We start from the raw sequence: 19,088 nt of genomic DNA on the forward strand, positions 1-19,088 counted from the left end.
AACACGGCTGAGCCAATAGGAGCTGCTTTCTGGCACCGGTGAGGTGTTTCTGGACAACCTTTGTGTTTGCAAGCACACTTAGGGCTCGTTTTATTGGAAGGAGATAAACTCATGAATACCAACTGCTTGTAAAACCCCAAACATTGTCTTGCTACTAAAACGAAGCATCATGTTTTTTCTCTTATTTTTTGGGTAATTATAGGATCAAACAGACTTTATTTTGATAACTGAAGTACCAATTATGTCAACAAGAAAGATTGTTTTTTCTTACACAGGCACATATTTTTTCAAAGCACAGACCTTACATGATCTGTGCTGTGTCTAAGATGCTGTACCGCATATTGGATTTGCATATTATATTACCAGCTGCTTGCTGTTTATCACATGAATGATATATGTATCACATAGAATGTACCAGTGACCTTGCTTACAGAAAATATAATGATTTAGCATGGCCTGCCTAAATATGAGATATTAGACTTAAAGGAGAGGCCCACAATTGCGGGCAAATGCTGTTCTCTCTGGTTTGTTTATGTTCAGAAGATCTACATCTTTAAAGGTGGAACAATATGTTCCACACAATATGTTACAGAGAAATAACTTGTTATTTTGGCTGAAATTACATTTTTTTAAGGTTTTAATTCACTGCTAGAATTACTACAGAAACTTATTTGAAACGCAAGGTGTTTAGTTTTGTAGCACTTTCTTTAACGCAGTTAGCTTTCTACTGATTTTGGAGACGTTTACAACTTAAGTAATATGAAACAGCAGTAATAAGTCAATATTACACATCAATTGAGCATGAATAGAGCAATATCCTCATCTCAGTCCATGCTTTTCAAATGTTTGGAGGCCTTTTATTTGTCTAACACCTCCAGATGCTAGTACTCTGTGAGCAGAGAGATAGCCTAGTATACGGGAACAAGACTTTAGGCCAGTTTCAAACAGGCGCAGAGACTAGAGATGGCAAATGATGAGGAAATATCCTCAGAATTTTATAAAAAGTGTTTTTTGATTAAATCATGAATGTCGTCCTTTAATGGTCATTGTTTATTTGTGGTGCATATATTTCCAGCTTGGTCTGTTGTTTTTGTGCTTTCAGAGAACATCTCGCCTAGCAAACTTTTTACAATTCCTACATAATTATAAATTCACACTAACACAAGTTTATCACTAGTATTAAGGCCCTGTAACAGGTTGCAATCTGTTCCAGTGCAACTTCACTGGAGTGAACTCATGAGTTTAATCAGGAGCCTTCTGAGGAAGTTCTAAAGCTTAGTTTAATGAGGTGTGAAGGAATAGATGTATCTTGAGTTTGGCTTGGTCAGAGAGAGGTGGTCTTTTGGAGTACAGGTGGTGCTTGAAGATGAAGGCTAATGGGCAGATGTAGCCCGATCTGTTATGTGTGGACATTTCAGCATGGTTGCTAAGCAGAAGCTGTGAGATTTGGACACTGCTGGACGCTGCAAGGTTATTAGTGGTCATCAGAATGGCCTCCCACAGGATCCATAACACACAAGCTGCAACCTGAGTCTGGTTAGCTGGGCCACGTCCAGACTGGTCCATGAGATTGTGTACACGTGTGTGTGGTCAGTCCTCTCTGCAGGGTGCAATCTTTATCACTTTGACCAGGCCACAGCACAGGAGCCACATCATGTGTTTGCTTTTAGAACTTTGTGTGGACAGTTTTGTATTTTGAAAATTTAGTTTTAACATTAAGTTTTAAACAAAATGCAGGTAAAAGTGATAGAAGATTAGTTCTTGGTTATTAAATGTAGGTGAAGTATAAATGAATACGGTAAAACAGAAGTAGTTATGCATTTTTTCCCATAAATTAATTTTAGGACACACTCAGTATAAGAATAAAACCTGAACCTGCAAATAGTAAAAACAGTTCATATAAAATAAACAAATTACTAATATCAGTTTGTGGAGTACATTAGTATTGTGTTGTTTGGCTGTATTCTGCATATAGGGCATGATGCTGTGTCAAGAGCATTTTGCATGGTTAATAATCATGATTACAATCACTTGTCTGATGTCCCTTTTATAACTGTGATGAAGTTCCACATGGACAGTGTTGTTATTATTGGGTTGCTGCCAAATATTTGAATGTGTTTGTGCTGACCAGCTCACTAGTCTCCTTTTAACGGAAATTCTTACAGAAATTGCAAAAAGCCCCCAAAAACATAGAGTACTTGTTTGTGTCTGGTGGAATATTTCACTTCATATTTGACATACTTATGCTGCATTCAGGTGATCATCAGAAGGTTGTATATACCAGGTGGTTAACGAGTAAATACAGCTTAAGTGTGTTGGGGTACTTGGCTGAAGATCCACCCACTGTATACAGCATGTCCCAGAAAATTATTTATTATTAAAGAACATCTAAGCACTTTTTGAGTAATAACAAATCTGATCATAATATTTGACTTTTATTTAGAAAAAAAATAGGAAAGGCTTAAAATGCATATTTGCTCTTTTCTTTATGGGAAGAGGTAATCTCATAACTCATGTATCATCTAGAATTCATCTAGAATATCAGCTAGAGTTTACCAGTGGTAAATACGACTTTGTCCACCGATAGGGTGAAATTTACAAGTCAGAAAATTGGTTTTACAAGTCAGTTTCCAAACGCAGCATTAAATGGTTTGTAGGTGACCACAAATTAAATTTTAAATGTAAAACTAATCTCTGAGTGCTTGGCTACATTTCATGACGTAGATTTTTTGTTGTACTTCTGTGTATTTTGTCGGACCGTCTACTGGGCTGGCCTAGAAGAGGCATTTTTGCTGACTGACTGACTGATTCCCTGACTCCTAATGTTGAAATGCGCACGCATGACTAGGAGCTGTTAGTTCAGCCATATTTCACACACTTTGTGTCTGAAATGGCTCCCTATTCTTTATTCCCTATGTTGTTCACTATATAGAGCGCTACTACAGGGAACTGAATTCAGGATGGTAGTGAAAGATTTCAAACACTACCTCATGCAGGTTTTCACCAAACATCGTAGTGGGTTATGGGTAATCTGATATCTGCTAGTGTACATGGGTTGTACGCTACTTTTTGCAGTACATTATGGGATTGTTTGAATGCGCTGAAAACTGTCCACTATGTTTTCGGACACTCATACAAAAAAGCAGATCCCCAAAATAGTGCACTGTAAAGTGAATAGGGCATTTGTGAACTAAATTTGGAAGGGTTTTGCACATTTCCACCCACAAGAACTGGTTCGCAAACCAGAAAAATTTGTTCCCAGCTGGAACCAAAGAACAGCAAGTTCTTCAGCGCAAACCATGGCTGAATAGTAGGAAATAAACCAGGAACACACTCCGTTTGTGTGTGTTTCTGGGGCTGCGTTTGGCATGACACCATGTGTTGCCAGAGCCTCGGCTCAGCATTGGTTAGTTCACAAGCTCAGCAGGACGGCTCAGAACTCAACAACGTACAGACGTATTATACCTCACAGAGAAAGGAGGACTGCTGAATTTGTCTTATTTCACATGAGTGTGTGTCTTTACCTGAAATATTGTAAAGGGAAGTTGTGGGGAGACATTTTGTGGCATTAGTGTGTTTATACAACTCCATATAGCTGTGCACAGCCACCTTAAACTTCACTTGCTTTAACCTTTACGTTGAAGAAATACGTAATTGTAATTCTTAAAATAAACAAAAGGTTCTTGGTCTTGTTTGTTCTTTGGGGGTAGATAATCTAGTATTTTTTAAATAAAATGAACAAGACAGTGATGCCAGTGTTATATATTATGAACAAAACTTTGTGCTCCTTTTTCATTTCTGCATTTATTAGTCCTGCCCTCCATGTTTTCTGTACAACACAATCACACAATAAAACCCAAATGTAAACAAAGACATTGATTTGGAGCACCAAAGCTTATTCAGACCTACCAATGAGGGTGTGTACAAGGGTATGTATTTTGGGCTTTCCTGTTTTTGAAATGCCAGAAACACCTCTGTGACAATGGCTGTATGGCTAATGGCGGCCCGTCAAAACTAGTTTTGACTAATTTCTCTTTGGGTTTTTTTTTTCACTGTCTCTCTCTCGCTCTCTCTCTCCCTCCCTCCCCTCTCTCTCTTTTATCCCCTCTGCTGTGTTAGCGAAGTGTTTGAGGAGCAGCCTTAAAAGCCTTTGTGTTCACTCTCTCCAATGGAGAGAAGGTGTCAGGTATCGTTAAGTAAAATTGCGTGTTAAACTTGTTTAACTCCAGGTTGTGGCACATGCAATTTAACCTGAAAGATGTGACATTTTTAAATGCCTCTTTTGTACTAAGATACAGGGTCTTTAGTATTAAGAAAGTCTGTACTTCACAGTGATCATAAATTTTTTTTCCAAACTGGAAAAGAGCTTTTTGATTCTCTCCATAGGATGGTTTTATTTTTTTATTATTTTTTTTTTTTTTTTTTGCAAATCTCAGATCTAAAAATGCTGAAAGTGTTAGAGTTTTTATAGGAGACAGGTTGGATGTTTTAACAAAACCCTTCATACCAAATCCTTTTTGTGATATTTAAAAACAGCAGCTCTATTTGGGTTGTTCTTTACAGTGGCAAATGCAATGAGCTCAAAAAAAGTTCATTTTAATGCTTTATTCTGTACCTTAACAGAGAAAAAATGTTATATTATTAAAAATGGTTACTTTTTATTTTTTAATAATTTTCAGGCATATTATTTACAACATTTATATCCCATTTGCCATTGCAATGGTAGAATGGCCGTTTAAATGTATGAACATTTCATGATGAAATGACAAGTACAGTGAATAGTCTGTATTGAAAAGTTAATGAAATGTAGGGTTTATTCAGAGATTGTGATAGTCCACCCTCTCTTTGTTAACTCTGTTTGTGTGTGTGTGTGTGTGCATGTGTGTTTGTCTAACAACTGGTAATTGGCTGGGTGACCTGTAGCAGGACCTGTGAAGGGAACCCATGGAGCAGGACAATGAATCAGTCCCTAAGGGTCAGACCCCCAAGCATTCTCTTTACACACACAGTGATGTCCAGACAACAGATGATTCTCGTAATATATTACTCCGCTGTCATAGCAGACAGCTGATTAATATATCTCAGTACATCTCAATTTAACCAGTGATGCACTGAAATGAATGCTTGGCTGAATGGAAACTGATCTTTAGTATACACTTGGACAAAGAACAGGAATGGATGACAAAATAAAATTACAGTGAAATATATACAACAGAAATCCAGTTTCTTTCACTAGAGAAACTGATTGATCATCCAGAGCAATCACTCTCTCTTGTACTTAGGAAGTTGCCATTTTGTCTGTTGTTTTTGCTATTTTGAAACTTGTGTTGTGACGGTGGAGGGGGGTGTTTTCAAGTGATGCCAAACCTAAAGCCATTGTGTTTTGTATTTACTTTTCCTACTTTTTAACATGAGAAGTTTATAAATAACGTCTATCTCTTATTTAAAAAATGTAAAATACTTACATATGTGAAACATTGATTATTGGGCTGTAGCTGCTCAGTGTCTATGCTGAACACACATATTAGAGTGAAAGGAACAAAGAATGTTTGAAGTCATTTTTCACTTTTATTATTATTAGCTATAGTGTTTTCATCCAATTTTCAGCCATATTTTAATCATTTCTCATTCCTTGATTGACTAAATAATAGCGACCAGTCAATAATAGCGACCAGTCTTGTGTGTGTGTGTGTGTGTGTAAATTTGTGTTGTCTTCATAGGGACTGGCCACCCTGTCAGTGGAGACTTCATTACAGCAGTCTGTGGCATACACTGCCCATGTCCAGACAAGACTTCTCTAATGAGCTTTATCACATCACTGCAAATGTGCACATACAAACACACACACACACACACATGCACACACAAGCACAGACAAACACAGTCAGTAACAACGTAGACCTCTAGAGCTCAGGAGTGTGACCATTATTGGAGAGCACACCAAAAATACTCTCCTACTCCTCTGTGAGACTAGACTTTTGCCTGCAGATATTCATAAGCTAAGGAGTGTCCACACCTGTTTGAGGTCATTTATTTTAAGCAGCTCTGACCCTTTGCTATTGCTGTAATTAGGCAGCGCTGCTCACAGAAATGTTATATCTATGTTTTACTCTGGCCCAAATATCATCAGGCTTGGTCTTTATTATTCTTTGTAACTTCTGAGTCCCTAAGTTTTTAGAGATTAAAGCATTCATCTTATATCGTTTAAATGACTTTTCTGCAAAGCTGAGTGATAATGGCTTGGTTTCTAATGCAGGAAAATGGATTATTTATTGTCAAACAAGAGAATGTTACTGATAGTTAACTACTTTTTTCCTTTATTCGTCTTCTTTGATAGTTAGTAGTTTTAGAGTAGTGCTGTCAAAGTTAACTTTGTAAAAAGGACACATCACAATATTAAACAGCGTTAATGTTTTAATTGTTGTGAATGCATTTTATGGTTTTACACTTTTGAGTCAGTAGTATTACTGACTAAAGCCCAGCTGCGTATGTGCAGTCTCTGCATCTGTAGCCATCAACTGCAGCGTATAAATAGAAAGTTATATTAATGACTCTCTTATTAAATGTTACCTCAAGCTATTGCAATACTTAGAAGCAAAACATCACTACTTTTATAGTATGAATTGTTTTCCACTTTAAGCTCTTGTAGTTTACTTTATGAATGTAGAGGAGACTGTACATCCAAAAAAAAAAAAAGAACACCCCTAGTTATTACTGAATTTGGCATCTTTAGTGGACTTTCAGCTGTACATACAAACTTGTGTAAGCTCCTTTAAAAAGCATGACACAAGCATTTGCTGAAACACAAGAACTTAAATTCATGGCTAAATGTCCGGTAGAAGGATGTAAACCTCACCAGCAATTGTTTGTAAATCAGTGCAACTGTGTTCTGTAGAGTACAGCACAATCCAATCAGCTATTGGGGGTGTGTTTAAGATTCAGAACTAATAAATCATTATAAGGCCTTGACTCATTCGTGTTGTTTATGCCTTCATGCAAAACAAAGTAATGTTGAATGAGCAGGTGTCCACGAGTCATGAATTATACTTTGGTGATGAAATGTTTTTTGTCAGTTTTATTTTGTAGTGTGTTGGCAATGAAACTATCAAATAAATGCTAAATGTTGACTCAATTCTGTGTAGTGAAAATATTACATATATTTATTTTGTGATATGCCAAGTAATAATTTGTTACATAAATATATCTGAGTAGTACTGCAAATGTTAGATCTGAGTTTTATAGTTACAAAAATATAGTTATGTTCAGTAAAAAAGTATGAGTATGGTTTTTATCATTTGATATCCATGTGATCACGGGTTATGTACAGTATATCAATTACACCTGCTTGTACATCCATAGCTTTTCATGTCAGGGTCCCTGCAGAGTGCTCAGGGACCTTCAAGAGATCAATACCTGCAATGTCATACGTCCTCTGAGCCCTCAGGGTACTGTGTGTATGTGTGTACATTCTGTGTGTGTGTGTGTGTGTTTGTGTGTTCCGTCCCCTAGCTGCCCCTGAGGGACAGAGCACAGCTCCAGGCTGCAGAGTTATTGATTAGATAAACAGAAGCTGGTTTTTACACCAGCCCCTGCTGCTGTATACACGCCTCTTATTGACAACAGTGGGAATTTCTCACAGTTTTTCAACCACTGAACCATCCTTTCATTTAAATGCCTGTCCCTCTGAACTGCTCCAGAAGAGCTCAGAGACTTGATATCCATGACTTTTTTTAACCATATGCTTTTTTTTTATTCCACATTTATAATTTAAGAGAGTTTCAACAGTAATACTTTTATCATATATCACTAATATAGTATCTCTCTGTAAGTACCTTCCCTGGTGTGTTATTAACTCTTATGATCAAAGATGAATTTACACTTCACATGTCTGTTTCAGACCCCTCAAAAAGCTGACGTCCAGGGAGCGAGTGGCTGGTCTGATCCGCTCTGAATTCAGCAGTGGCATTGATGAAGAATCGAAGTCCAAAAAGAAGAGGAAAAAGAATAAAGGGAACACTGAAAACACAGAAGAGAAGGATGTGATGGAGGCATAGAAAAAGAATGAAAGTCTGCACACAAACTGGAATCTCAGTTTTGGCATCACAGGTGTTTAATCTGTGATTTTCCTGAGCTACAGCACACAGTCCAACAGCTGCTCAATAAACGAGATGTCTCCAAACAACAAGACGTGTCCAGAGAAAGGATAGCCTAGGTTTCTGGACTGTGTTGTTTGTCTTGGTTGTATTTGGTGTGTGTTTTTTCCTTCAGAGCTTTGTTCATTAATAAGTGGAATGATAAATTGTAGATAAGTCTGACAAAAAAGGAACAACTGTTTTTCTCTTGTGCCCTGTAAGATATAAAACATTTTCTAGAAATAAAAAGGATTCTTCTAGAAGCAAATGTCCTGATGGATGACTCGATGGTACAGCTACCTATCTATCTTTGAGAATGAATGAAAGGTGGAAAATAATGTGAGGAAATAGAGTGAATGTGTGCATATAATGTGTTAGAACCTTAAACAACATATGAACTAATAAGTGTTTCTCTGTTTATATACAAGTCTAAAAACGTTTACAGAAACAATGGGTAACAGTTATCTCTAGACCTAAATGTACCGGTGCCTTAAAGAAACACTATTTAGTAGTTTTACCTTACAATAACAGCTACAAAATCATTGTGATGCTCCACTGACTGCTATTAGGGTGAATAGAGCCTCTGTCATTGCTACTCTGGGCTCAGCACTGCAGGAACTGCACTATGTAACTTTTGGAAGGGGGACAACCCTCTCTGCACCTGTAAGGGGAGCCAATTAACAAAAATGCCAAATCTTACCCACTGTTTCTTTAACCAACAACTGGTTACTTCCGTTTTTGAGCTTGGATGAAAAGTATAATAACTAGAAACAAATTACTGTTAAATGTATTTCCTGTTTATTAGGAAGTTAGGGTTGCTATTGGCATAAAAGCAGCTCTATAAATGTATGTAGTAATGTGAGTAAGTTTTATTTTTTCGAGAAATCTTTAACAATCGTTTAGTGTAATAAACAAAAACAACTGCTTTTCTGGTGATTTATAATCATGTATCCACATTCTCTGGAAATAAATACAAGTATTGTAGTTTTATTATAGTATGTATTATAGTTTTGAAGTAAACGTCGGATAAGGTGCTATTTGTGTTGGAGTCGTGTATTAAAACTACATTTCACATCCAATGCAATAAACCGTTTCAAAAACGGATTTGTTTGTAGGAGCAGAAGTGCTGATGTATAGACACTTGACCACATTCCTCCTAATGCTTCTGAAAGGCTGTTTCTGAGGGAGTCTGTGTGGAGAGACAGGGCAGATAGCCATGTGCACAGCGAGCTGAGCACCAGGTGATCAGATGATCTCACTAATTTATTTACTTCCTTCATTATGGACAGCCATTTAACTCTTTTTGTCTGCTCCTTAAGCGTTCTTTGTTGGCTACAGTGTGGGTTTCTGTGAGTCTCAGTGACCAGCTGCTCTTCAGCTTCCATCTGCAGAGCCGGACATTCTCACAAACAGCACTTAGAGAAATGAGACACAACCTGAGAACCGCCCAGTGTGAAGTCTGTTGAGCGCCATTCTGATGGTGATCAATGTGTTGAGGCTCCATTGATATCTGAGAGATGTTATACTTATTAATCTCGAGCTTTGCTTGTAAATGATTAATAAGTGATATGAGCAAGTGCTTTAGGCTTGGGCATGTTTCTCCAAAAAACGAAATATTTATTAACACAAAAGACTACCAACGGTTCTTTTATTGTTGCAGCATTGTTGGTAGCAATGTATTTAAGCAACATGTAAACATTTTAAGATTAGATGAGATTTAAGATTTTGAGCACAATTTGGTAAATGAGATTCTTATTACGTCTCAGCAACGTTGTACAAACGTTTAACGTCATTTAAAATGTTCTCAGAACATATAACAAGCTTTGGGAACCAAATATTCTGATAACCAAAATCTGTTATATGGAAAGTGTGTGTTTTGTGTGTGTGTGTGTTTCTAATCATTTGCTTTTTAATATTTGCTTTTAAATGTGTCATTTTGAAGTTGTTTACACACTGTAAAACTAAACAAATGGATACCTTCGGCACTAACCATTTGATTGTGTTTTGTCGTGTATTTGTTTGTAACTTCGTTTACATGTAATCTCACATTTTGTTTACAATAGATCTGTCCATTTAAAGTTCCTTTAGGACCAAACGTGGTTCTTCTAACATGTCCCTCCAAAAATAAATTACAATAATTGAAAAAATATTATTTGGTTTCCGTTTTAAGAGTGTAGCTGTTACAACAACCTTGTTATTAAAATGGTTCTCGTACTCTAAATCATAATAAAAAAAAAGGTTTTGTTTAATTACCTGATTAAATTACGTATTCTGTAGTTAGATATTTTCACAGAAAAAAATGCTAATAGAAAATATTTGTCCTGAAGTTACTATCCTTTTCGCCATCTTGCATTAAATAAACATTAATTCTCGAATTATTCATTTCAATATAACTTTATTTACAATCTTTATTTTAAAAAATTATTTTGGCGTCATCAACAAAACCATTTATAAACTACAGAAGCACAACACAACTGTGACAAACAGAGTTTTTTTCCGCGTGGGCCTCTTATAAATTATATGCATTCTGTACAAAACAGTTGGAGTCAAGTGGCCCAAATAAAATTGTTAAAAAAAAAAAGCAACAATAATAATAATAATAATAATCGATATATTTGCTGTTTCTATATTATTATTATTACTATTATTATTATTATTATTAATAACAACCTATTGTTTACATTATTTGGTTGACAGTTAAACCACTGTTGAAATTATCTTTTGGTTTGTTTGCACCATCACTGTTTTTTTCTTTCTTTATAAGGACTCTTTTCTGGAGGTTTCACACGAACGAGCTTCGTGACATAACTTTATACAAACTTTTCAAGCTAGTTTTGTCCATTAGATGGTTAATAAAAAAGGAATAAATAACAGATACTTAACATTCTTGTTTTCTTGCTAAGTGAAGTGGAAGGTTAAGTAACATGGATGGCGTCGTAGTGTCCAACGCGCGCCTTTATCTTTCCTGAGCAGGTACGAGGGTTAGCGCCGTGTTGTTTATCTCCCACCCGTATTCCGACAAACCCCGCCCAGAGGGTGCACTGCTCGCTGAGATTGGCTGAGTATTCAGCGCTATTACGACTGGTAAGTGCTAATAAATTCAGATAAAAATAATAATAATTAAAATAACAACGCAGGTCAAATTTCTTAATCTGATGAGAAAAAAGGAAACGGTTTGAGTAGAAAATGATTAAACTTTAGTAAAAAGTATTTTCTGTGCATTTTAGTGCAATTTTTGTCTATGTGTTGCGTTTATTATTTTATAGATATATAATATATATATAGTGTATGTTTCACACAGGCCACATTTTATAGCAGATTAGATTCAGAAAATAAAACGTAAATTAAGTTATAAAATGTGCCATACAATTTGGTATGGCGCTTGGTAATTTGGTCCATATTGTATCTTTTTTCGTAACATGTCACGGTAATTTTGCATTAAAATGTATAGATGTTTTCTGCCAATATTATCTCTTAGAAAATCAACAAAACGGTTATTTTTACCTGCCTATTGTTATTCAAACGCTGTGTTCTCGAACGCCTTATTTGACGCCTATTTTGATTTATAGCCAATCGCGTCGCATGGTGGGCGGGGCTTGTTTGTTTCCCACCTGAAGGCGGGTGAGAGTAAAACCCAGCGCGTGTTTTGAGCCTCGTGCAGCGCTTCATCTTTGCGGCGTGGGCCGTGCTATGGCTCCGTGAAGGGCGGAGAGCGAGTCGGCGGCGGTGCTGTGCAGTGCAGGCAGCGCGGGCAAAAGAAGCCGCTGAGCGGGCGGCGGAGGGGCGGAGGAGCCGCGGTAAACGTACAGCCCCGCGCCCACGTCCAGAGTCTGCGGGTAAAACAGCGGCGGAGCGAACATCCGCTGAAGAGCAGAGTAACTTCCCGCCTCTGCCAGAAGCTCCAGACCCACTGCCGTCTGCCTCTTCCACTTAGTCCTGAAACAAACACAAATACACAGGCGCTTTTGTATTCAGAGTATGAATATTGCAAATTAAAATGCTGAGGCACCATCATATCTAGCTTTTTTTGGTCATGTCTTTTTTAGGAACCATATGCTATGAGGCATTAAACTTTTAGTCACATATTTTTATGTATGTTGTATAGTACATTTTTATTTATGTTTTAGTGAAATAATAAATCATTTATCCCATAATAATACATTGAATGCTATACAATAAATCCTTGGTTGTTCTTTTATTCTTTATTAATTGGAGAAGTTATATAATGCTTGTTTAAAGACAAGCCATTTTATTTAATTAGTTTCATAAAATAAATCGTGTTTTTCTAATATAGGAGGGAAGAAAAAAAATATTCTGAGGCTTTAAAAAGGGATAGCATTATGTAGATTAGTTTGGCTGCTTGTATGTTAGAGAATAATGAACAGTGCTTTGAGGTCTTGCATAATTGTAACATGGTAACCCGTGTTTTTTCTTGCTGGTAGAAACATTTTCAGTGAGTTTTTGTTTGTGTTAACTCGTGTTAATCTGCCGCCGTACACTCATCCGTCAAACTGTCACTCAGCGGAGAGCCATTTTCATGTAAATAATTAATCATCATAGCAATTGTGTAATTACAGCTCGGTGGCTTAATTATTAATACACCATGCAGTCGTTTATTATTCATGTCTCAGTGTATTTGTGTGTGTGCTGAGTTTATACGGCGAGACTTTCTACACAAAACACAAACTTTAAATGAAAATACAGTGGTCCTCGACGTCCACACAATGTAAACAAGACAGTTCACAGCTCACGCTTTCTCTCGACAAGACAATAACTTGACTAGGATGACGCGTGTGAATAAACGAATAAACTCCTAAACCTTCCCACTTATGTTTATGAACAAAATTATCGTTCAGACATTTTTGTAGAAGTAAGTCCTACAGTGCTTATGGTTATTTCATTAAATATACATTCAGCGCGCAGCAGTCTTTGAGGCTAGGCCAGCAAGCAGCCAATCACAGTTTAGTTTTTATTATAAACAAATGGGAAAATGACAAGACATTTCCAGAATCATATTTTTATGATAATTTATTATGAGCATCAAATGTCCCCAGTATGATGCAACACCTGAAAATATTTGTGTTTATTCTGCTTCCGGTTGACGTAGAAGAATAGCAGCTTCATTGTGTTTTAATCCTGAGACATGTCTATGTGTCTAATGACTTATACGGAATAAATTATACCTACTGAATTTAATAATCGGAGTCAGTCAATAACCAGTCAAACGGGTTGGAATTAATGGATTACATTTCTTATAAGTTTGTTATTCCTCTTAGCAGTGAAAGATTAAAGAACTATTAAAGAACCTAAAGAACCTTAAAGAACTAAAGTGACCCATTGGTCACTTGGACCTGTGTCCCGTGTAAGTGTGTTGTGTGGGTGTGTGTTTAATCACTTGCAGTTCTGGTGCCAGGTTTTGACCTTTGTGTGTGTGTGTGTTTAAATGAGTATACCTGCGGTTCTGGTACCAGGTTTTGACCTGGGTGTCGGTCAAATTAAGGGATGCTGCGAGCTCCATGCGGTCTTGAACGCTCAGATATTTCTGGCGGGCAAAGCTGCGCTCGAGCTCAGCGAGCTGATGGTCTGTGAAGGCCGTTCGTGCTTTGCGGGGCTTCTTCAGCCTGGACGAGGGGCTTCCATCACTGCTGGAGATCTCTCTCTCAGCCTCGTCCTTCACTGAAACGGCACACAGAAAACACTGACTTCAAGGGACCACATAAGAGACCCCCAAAAAATAAATACGTATTTTGTTGAACTGAATTATTAAGAATATATCAAGACTAAGTTCATAGGACAAATGATGTACACACAGACACGCGTATGTACGTGTTATTTAGCCAATAAACAAATAACTGTTGATAATTTTTTTCACATGTCAAAATGTGGCCCGTGATAAAGTTATATATTTTTCCTTCCAACATTCAGTGTCCACGAATAAATAGAAATTGTGCTTAAAATATTGCAGGGGAAATGCCACGTTAATGTTTACTCCGTGTGGATTAGCAAGGTTTAAATTTTAAATTTAAAATAAAAATATTCCGTTCAATCATATCATCATCTGATACGGGTTCTATCTTTGTTTTTTCTGCAGCAGAACACACTCCAGAACACCGAGGAGCCGAGGCCTGCGAGGAGACTGGCTTCAGGGTTGGGTCCAAAATGTCACTCGCGACTTAAATAACAAGCTTGCGACCTGAGCCTTTTTTGTTTATTATCACTTTAATTGAACTTCTAATGATCTGAAACCCGTTAACAGTTAATTAATTGAAACAAATAAATGAACATTTCTAAATGTCAATATAAACAATGATAAAATGTAGCTCTTTGTTATCGCAGTTTATAAACTCATAAGAACAACTCCCTAATAACCGAACAATAACCAGGACCTGCATTACCCCACAACACCGGCTGTTCCGCTTTAAGGTGGGGATTACAACTCTTTTAGTTTAAATGTTTTTTTTTTATCTGTTTCAAAAAAGTCACAAAGAGTCTGGAGTATTTTATCCACGCAGCACACGACACGAAATATATTCTGAATGCTGACTATATGAATAGAGTTTACGCAAAACACTAGTGGAATAAACAGCCTCGCACTTCATTTAAGGAGAAAGAATTAATTTGGTAATATTCCAAAACATGAGCAGTTTAAATGATTAACATAAAATAATTAACACACCTTCTCTCAGCTAGATTCAGCTCAAATGAGAAATGTACCTTTTTCTTAGTTATTTTAATAATAATTATTATTTATTATTAGTAGTATTGTAGTAGTAGCAGAAATGTTAGACGCAATGTGTTGTTGCTGATGATACAGTGTGGCATCATTGTTTTATACTAAAGATGTGTTTTGTTGATTAAATTGTACATAAAGCCACGGTGAAGGTGAATATTGGGGCTCGGGTCTCGCACACTGTGTGTGATGTGCCTTACCCCTGTACTCGCAGTCTGAGGAAGAGTTGCTGTGCACTTTGTCAGCGTAGTCCTCCTCTGTGTGTGGTGCTGTGTGTGAGTGTGTGTGGGACAGAGGGTGTGTGTGCGCGCTGCTGTACGGGGCGCACGCGGCCAGGGGTTTACAGTCGGCCAGAATGTCTCTAATTAAAAAAGAGGAGGTGACGGTGCGCGGCTGAGGGCCCGGGGATTGGAGCTGCTCCTCCGGCTCCAGCGGCTCCTCGTGCTCCTCCTGGGGTTCCTCCGCCTCCTGCTCCGGGGACGCGGGGTCTGAACGCTCGCTGTCCGCCTCCGAGTGCGCGCTGCTGGGCCTGCGGGAGAGCAGCGACTCGATCCCGAAGCTGCAGCCGCTCGACGGCGCGTCCATTCCGAACGCAGCGAAGCGGGAGAACGCCGCGCGCTCAAGCAAACATTTGTGCATGAGGAGGAATGAGAGTCCAATGTCCAGCAGCAAGGAAAATAGTCTATGGGGATTAGACTTTCAGGACGACGGCTTTATCCTCATTTCTTCGTATGGTGGTAAAAGGAGTTGCAAAATCTTACACAGTGCCAGAAAGTAGCAAAACTTCGTATTTGACTGGAGAGAGCAAATGGAAAAATATATGGTTGCCAAGAAATCTTATTCTTCTAGAAATAAATCGAGTGCAAAATTATGCAACAACAAAGAACAACTGACAAATGTCTTATTTCTAAATTTGACTGCCAAACAACCACCTTGAAATTTCAAATAAAACTGTGGCAAAACCTTTGGAACAAAGCACATATGTGTGGACAGACAACAAAAAATTGCAACCTTGCACTTTTCAAAATCAAAAGAATTCAAAAACAATAAGTCCAAAGGCAAAAAAAGGATTCCGCCAGAAATAGAAGCAGTGGGCCAGCTCCTCCTACTCAGTCCTGATCCTGATACTTGAGTCTTTCTCAGTGACTCCTGTGAGTAAAATCAGCTTCGGTTTTCCAGCTTCAGCCTCTTCTCCGTCCGCTTTCAGCACCGCGGACAGCGCGCAGTGCACTCAGCACTGAACCCCCAGCAGTCAGCACTCAGCACTGAACCCCGAGCAGTCAGCACTGAAAGCAGCTAAACGGCAGAAGTTCAGCCGTGTCTGCGCGAGAGCCTCTGATAACACACACACTTCATCGAGAAACAACAACAAACAAAAACAAACAGCCAATGCCAGCGAAGTAGCCCCGCGCGTTTTTAAAGGTGTCCGACATGAGCTCGTCCCGAGCCCCACCTCCTCATTGGCTGAGTGGTGCTTTTAAAGGGTTAGACTCAAGTACCACGTGCTGTGGGAGGGGGAGTTCGTCACCCTCTCCCCCTCCTTTACGCCCTTGTGACTGAATGACACACATACAGATGTAATTTACATTATCATTTGAATAGAGGCACCAGTAGCTGTGAACACCATTGATTAATATGGGCTCTTTTCTTCTCATTCATATTTTCAATTATAATTATGATCTTTTTAGTGGATAAAGCATATAAAAATGTTATACAGTCATATGCACAACTTTGACACCTCAGGTCCAGTTATGTTTTGTAGATTTTCTAAACGGAAATAATTGTACATTTCTTATAAAAAGAACAAAATGTTAACCAAACATTCTAAAATGCACATTATTTATTGAGTTTAACATATTAACAATTGGCATCAAGCTTTCACATGTGCATAATTGTGTTCCTAGTAAGAAAATATGTTATTGGGTCATTTAGAAAATCAACAAATTGTATCATTTGACAAGGGAGCCCAAACCTCTGGTGAAGAAGGTAGTTATGGAAGACCATGGACTAGGACCTTTAATTCCCATTCATGATGCTTTTGTTTCCTCTTTTCAGGGTTCTACAGCAATAAAAATGATATATGAAGATTCTGTCAATTTAAATTCGACCTACTAAAACAATGAACTAAAATAAATTGAAGCAGTGGAGTTATTTAATTACTTTATTTGATCATGTTCACAAAACGTGTGACTTTGAGAAATAGAAATTGATTACATACTGAACAAACTACTGAACATTAACTCCAGATAAAGCTGAACTGAATTTAAAGGCCCATATCACATTACTGTCTGTTATTTATTTTTTCCCCCTTAAGTTAGTTCCTGACTTTAGTTTGGCTTCGCTTTTGCATGACTAGTTTCATCAAATTCAAGTCTTTGTTCATGTGTCTTTAAAACTGACAAATGAAAATTAACAAACAACAGTCCAGGCTGAAATACTGATTATAAAGTCTGTGCAGATGGGTGGGGCTAAACCACTGTAAATTGAGGAGCTGATATATATATATATATATATTGTTTTTGAAAAAACTAAAACAATCACAGTGTTTGCTTGTAATGTAGAACAAATATTTTTATTTAAATGTGAGAAAAATTACAGTACAGGCCCTTAATTAGGTAGAAGGACTAAACATCTGAACTATGCTTGCTTTACATCCCACTCGGTTAGAACAGCCACTTTGTGTGAAAATATTACATTTTTAAAAATATTATAAACATATCAGTAATGCACTGATACATCAATCAAATACAAGACTGAAACCACTGAAGGGTGAAGGGAATAATATTGATATAGGGTTTTTATTATGTAGCAAGTCGTGCATTGTTTTTTTTTTAAGTTGTTGTGTTGGAAGCAGGAAATATAGAAAATGGAAAGATCTGAGCAGCTTTGACCAAGGCCAAGCTGTGAGATCTTTATGGCAGCTCTTGAGGGGTGTTCTCAGGATGCATCAATTAGCTTTGGGCACCTATGGACCTTGCACTGGTTCATCAGTTCCCCTTCCTTAGACCTCTTTTGATAGGCACTAACCATCGCATAAGACTACCCCAAAAGACTTGCCATTTTTGAGACATACACTTCAAGTTTTCACTTGCTGCCTAATGTATCCCACCCCTTTAACAGGTGCCATTGTAATGAGTGGTTTTAATCTTGTGGCTGATCAATGTATATAAACCACTGACAAGTAGATCATCTTCGAAATGAGCTAATATCACTAAGCCTGCTAGACAAAGTCGGAGTGATCAGAAGGACAGACTGGGAGATTATAGAGATAAAGGATGGGGTTATGTGTCTATCTGTCAATCCATGGTGTAAGTGCCCTGCCCCAGGAGCCCTCTCCTGGCTGCAGAGTCTGAGTAATGTGTAGCCATGGCCCTCTTCCGGGCATCAGCATCTCGAAAAGTGTCCAGAGCTGGCCCAATCTGTGGGAGAAAAGCAGCATTGAGATCGCAAACAGTGCAGCAGAATGACATGTTGGTCTAAGGACTGTTATTCTGTCCTACAACAAGGCTTGAACTAAGTTACACTGTCAAGGGATTCTCCACTGAAAATCCATGTTAAGCCTTTGTTTGGGTATGGGGCCTTATGAACCAGTGATAGACCACACTCTGCTTTGTGGATGTCCACTCTGATGCCATTGTTGATGTTGCTATTGTTTCAAATCAGCAGAAAATCAGGAGCTGGACTTGATTGAAGCAAACTGTAGGGTAGGGGATGGCAGGTGGGAAACTATAACTGGCTGTTAGGCCACAGCTGTGAGGATTTGAAAGCACCCAGCCTCAGACCCCCTGCTGCAACAGAAGCAGGGATTGTAAGGATTGTTTGGCTGCAACAGAAGTTTGAGAATGATAAAGACTTATTTGTTCTTGCTTAAATTTCTTTATATCACTCATATATTACGTATTGAAAATCAGTTCTGCTTTGTTAGGGGCATATTGCTACAACGAATGCTCTACATTTTAAGCCTCAAAACGGTCCAATTAGAGTAACTTACAATCAATGTTTAGAATACATTTCTTATGAAGATTCATTTTTTCAAGTGTTATTTTTGTGTAGATTGGATTATTGATTTTTAGCATGGAGCTCAGTTACAGTTGACTTTGTGAATGTGTCACATGGCACCTATCAATAATGACTGATGAAAGCCTATTTGATCTACATACAGTTATTGTAGAATGGCTGAGCAGACTTGAATCAGTGGTTAGATCTGGCAGTAATATGAGTGCTTT

The 19,088-nt window shown here is 37.9% G+C and overlaps 3 protein-coding genes across 10 annotated transcripts in view; 1 reads left to right on the forward strand and 2 right to left on the reverse strand.

The window, feature by feature from the left end:
* LOC136676550 (ATP-dependent DNA helicase DDX31-like) overlaps positions 1-9,074 on the forward strand; it is a 28,391-nt gene extending 19,317 nt beyond the window's left edge. For 5 of the 6 annotated variants that reach the window (XM_066653646.1, XM_066653645.1, XM_066653643.1 and 2 more), the window contains exon 21: positions 7,898-9,074. In XM_066653646.1, the coding sequence (XP_066509743.1) occupies positions 7,898-8,054 (157 nt within the window). In that variant the 3' untranslated portion in view covers positions 8,055-9,074. The remainder of the gene's footprint in view (positions 1-7,897) is intronic. The other variant, XM_066653642.1, reaches the window with a different exon arrangement.
* Positions 9,075-10,633: 1,559 nt separating this feature from the next.
* Positions 10,634-16,167, reverse strand: LOC136676795 (barH-like 1 homeobox protein). The gene is made up of 3 exons (XM_066654020.1): positions 15,063-16,167; positions 13,586-13,808; positions 10,634-12,068 (listed from the first exon to the last, which is right to left on the reverse strand). Exons 1-3 carry the CDS (start codon positions 15,499-15,501, stop codon positions 11,798-11,800), a joined length of 933 nt encoding a protein of 310 aa, XP_066510117.1. The 5' UTR covers positions 15,502-16,167; the 3' UTR covers positions 10,634-11,797.
* Positions 16,168-17,300: 1,133 nt separating this feature from the next.
* Positions 17,301-19,088, reverse strand: part of LOC136676797 (cilia- and flagella-associated protein 77-like) — a 21,601-nt gene continuing 19,813 nt past the window's right edge. For 2 of the 3 annotated variants that reach the window (XM_066654023.1, XM_066654024.1), the window contains exon 6: positions 17,301-18,281. In XM_066654023.1, coding sequence (XP_066510120.1) covers positions 18,159-18,281 — 123 coding nt within the window. In that variant the 3' untranslated portion in view covers positions 17,301-18,158. The remainder of the gene's footprint in view (positions 18,282-19,088) is intronic. The other variant, XM_066654022.1, reaches the window with a different exon arrangement.

This window comes from Hoplias malabaricus, chromosome X2 (assembly GCF_029633855.1).
Source record: "Hoplias malabaricus isolate fHopMal1 chromosome X2, fHopMal1.hap1, whole genome shotgun sequence".
In the NCBI taxonomy this organism is placed as follows: Eukaryota; Metazoa; Chordata; class Actinopteri; order Characiformes; family Erythrinidae; genus Hoplias; species Hoplias malabaricus.

Bases quoted from the DNA above. Each gene is read 5' to 3' on its own strand.
- LOC136676795 (XM_066654020.1), bottom strand. From the start codon at position 15,501: ATGCACAAATGTTTGCTTGAGCGCGCGGCGTTCTCCCGCTTCGCTGCG. The intron at 13,809-15,062 runs GTAAGGCACATC...GTGCCGTTTCAG, and splicing joins CTCAGACTGCGAGTACAGGG to TGAAGGACGAGGCTGAGAGA. The intron at 12,069-13,585 runs GTATACTCATTT...TGTTTGTTTCAG, and splicing joins ACCTGGTACCAGAACCGCAG to GACTAAGTGGAAGAGGCAGA.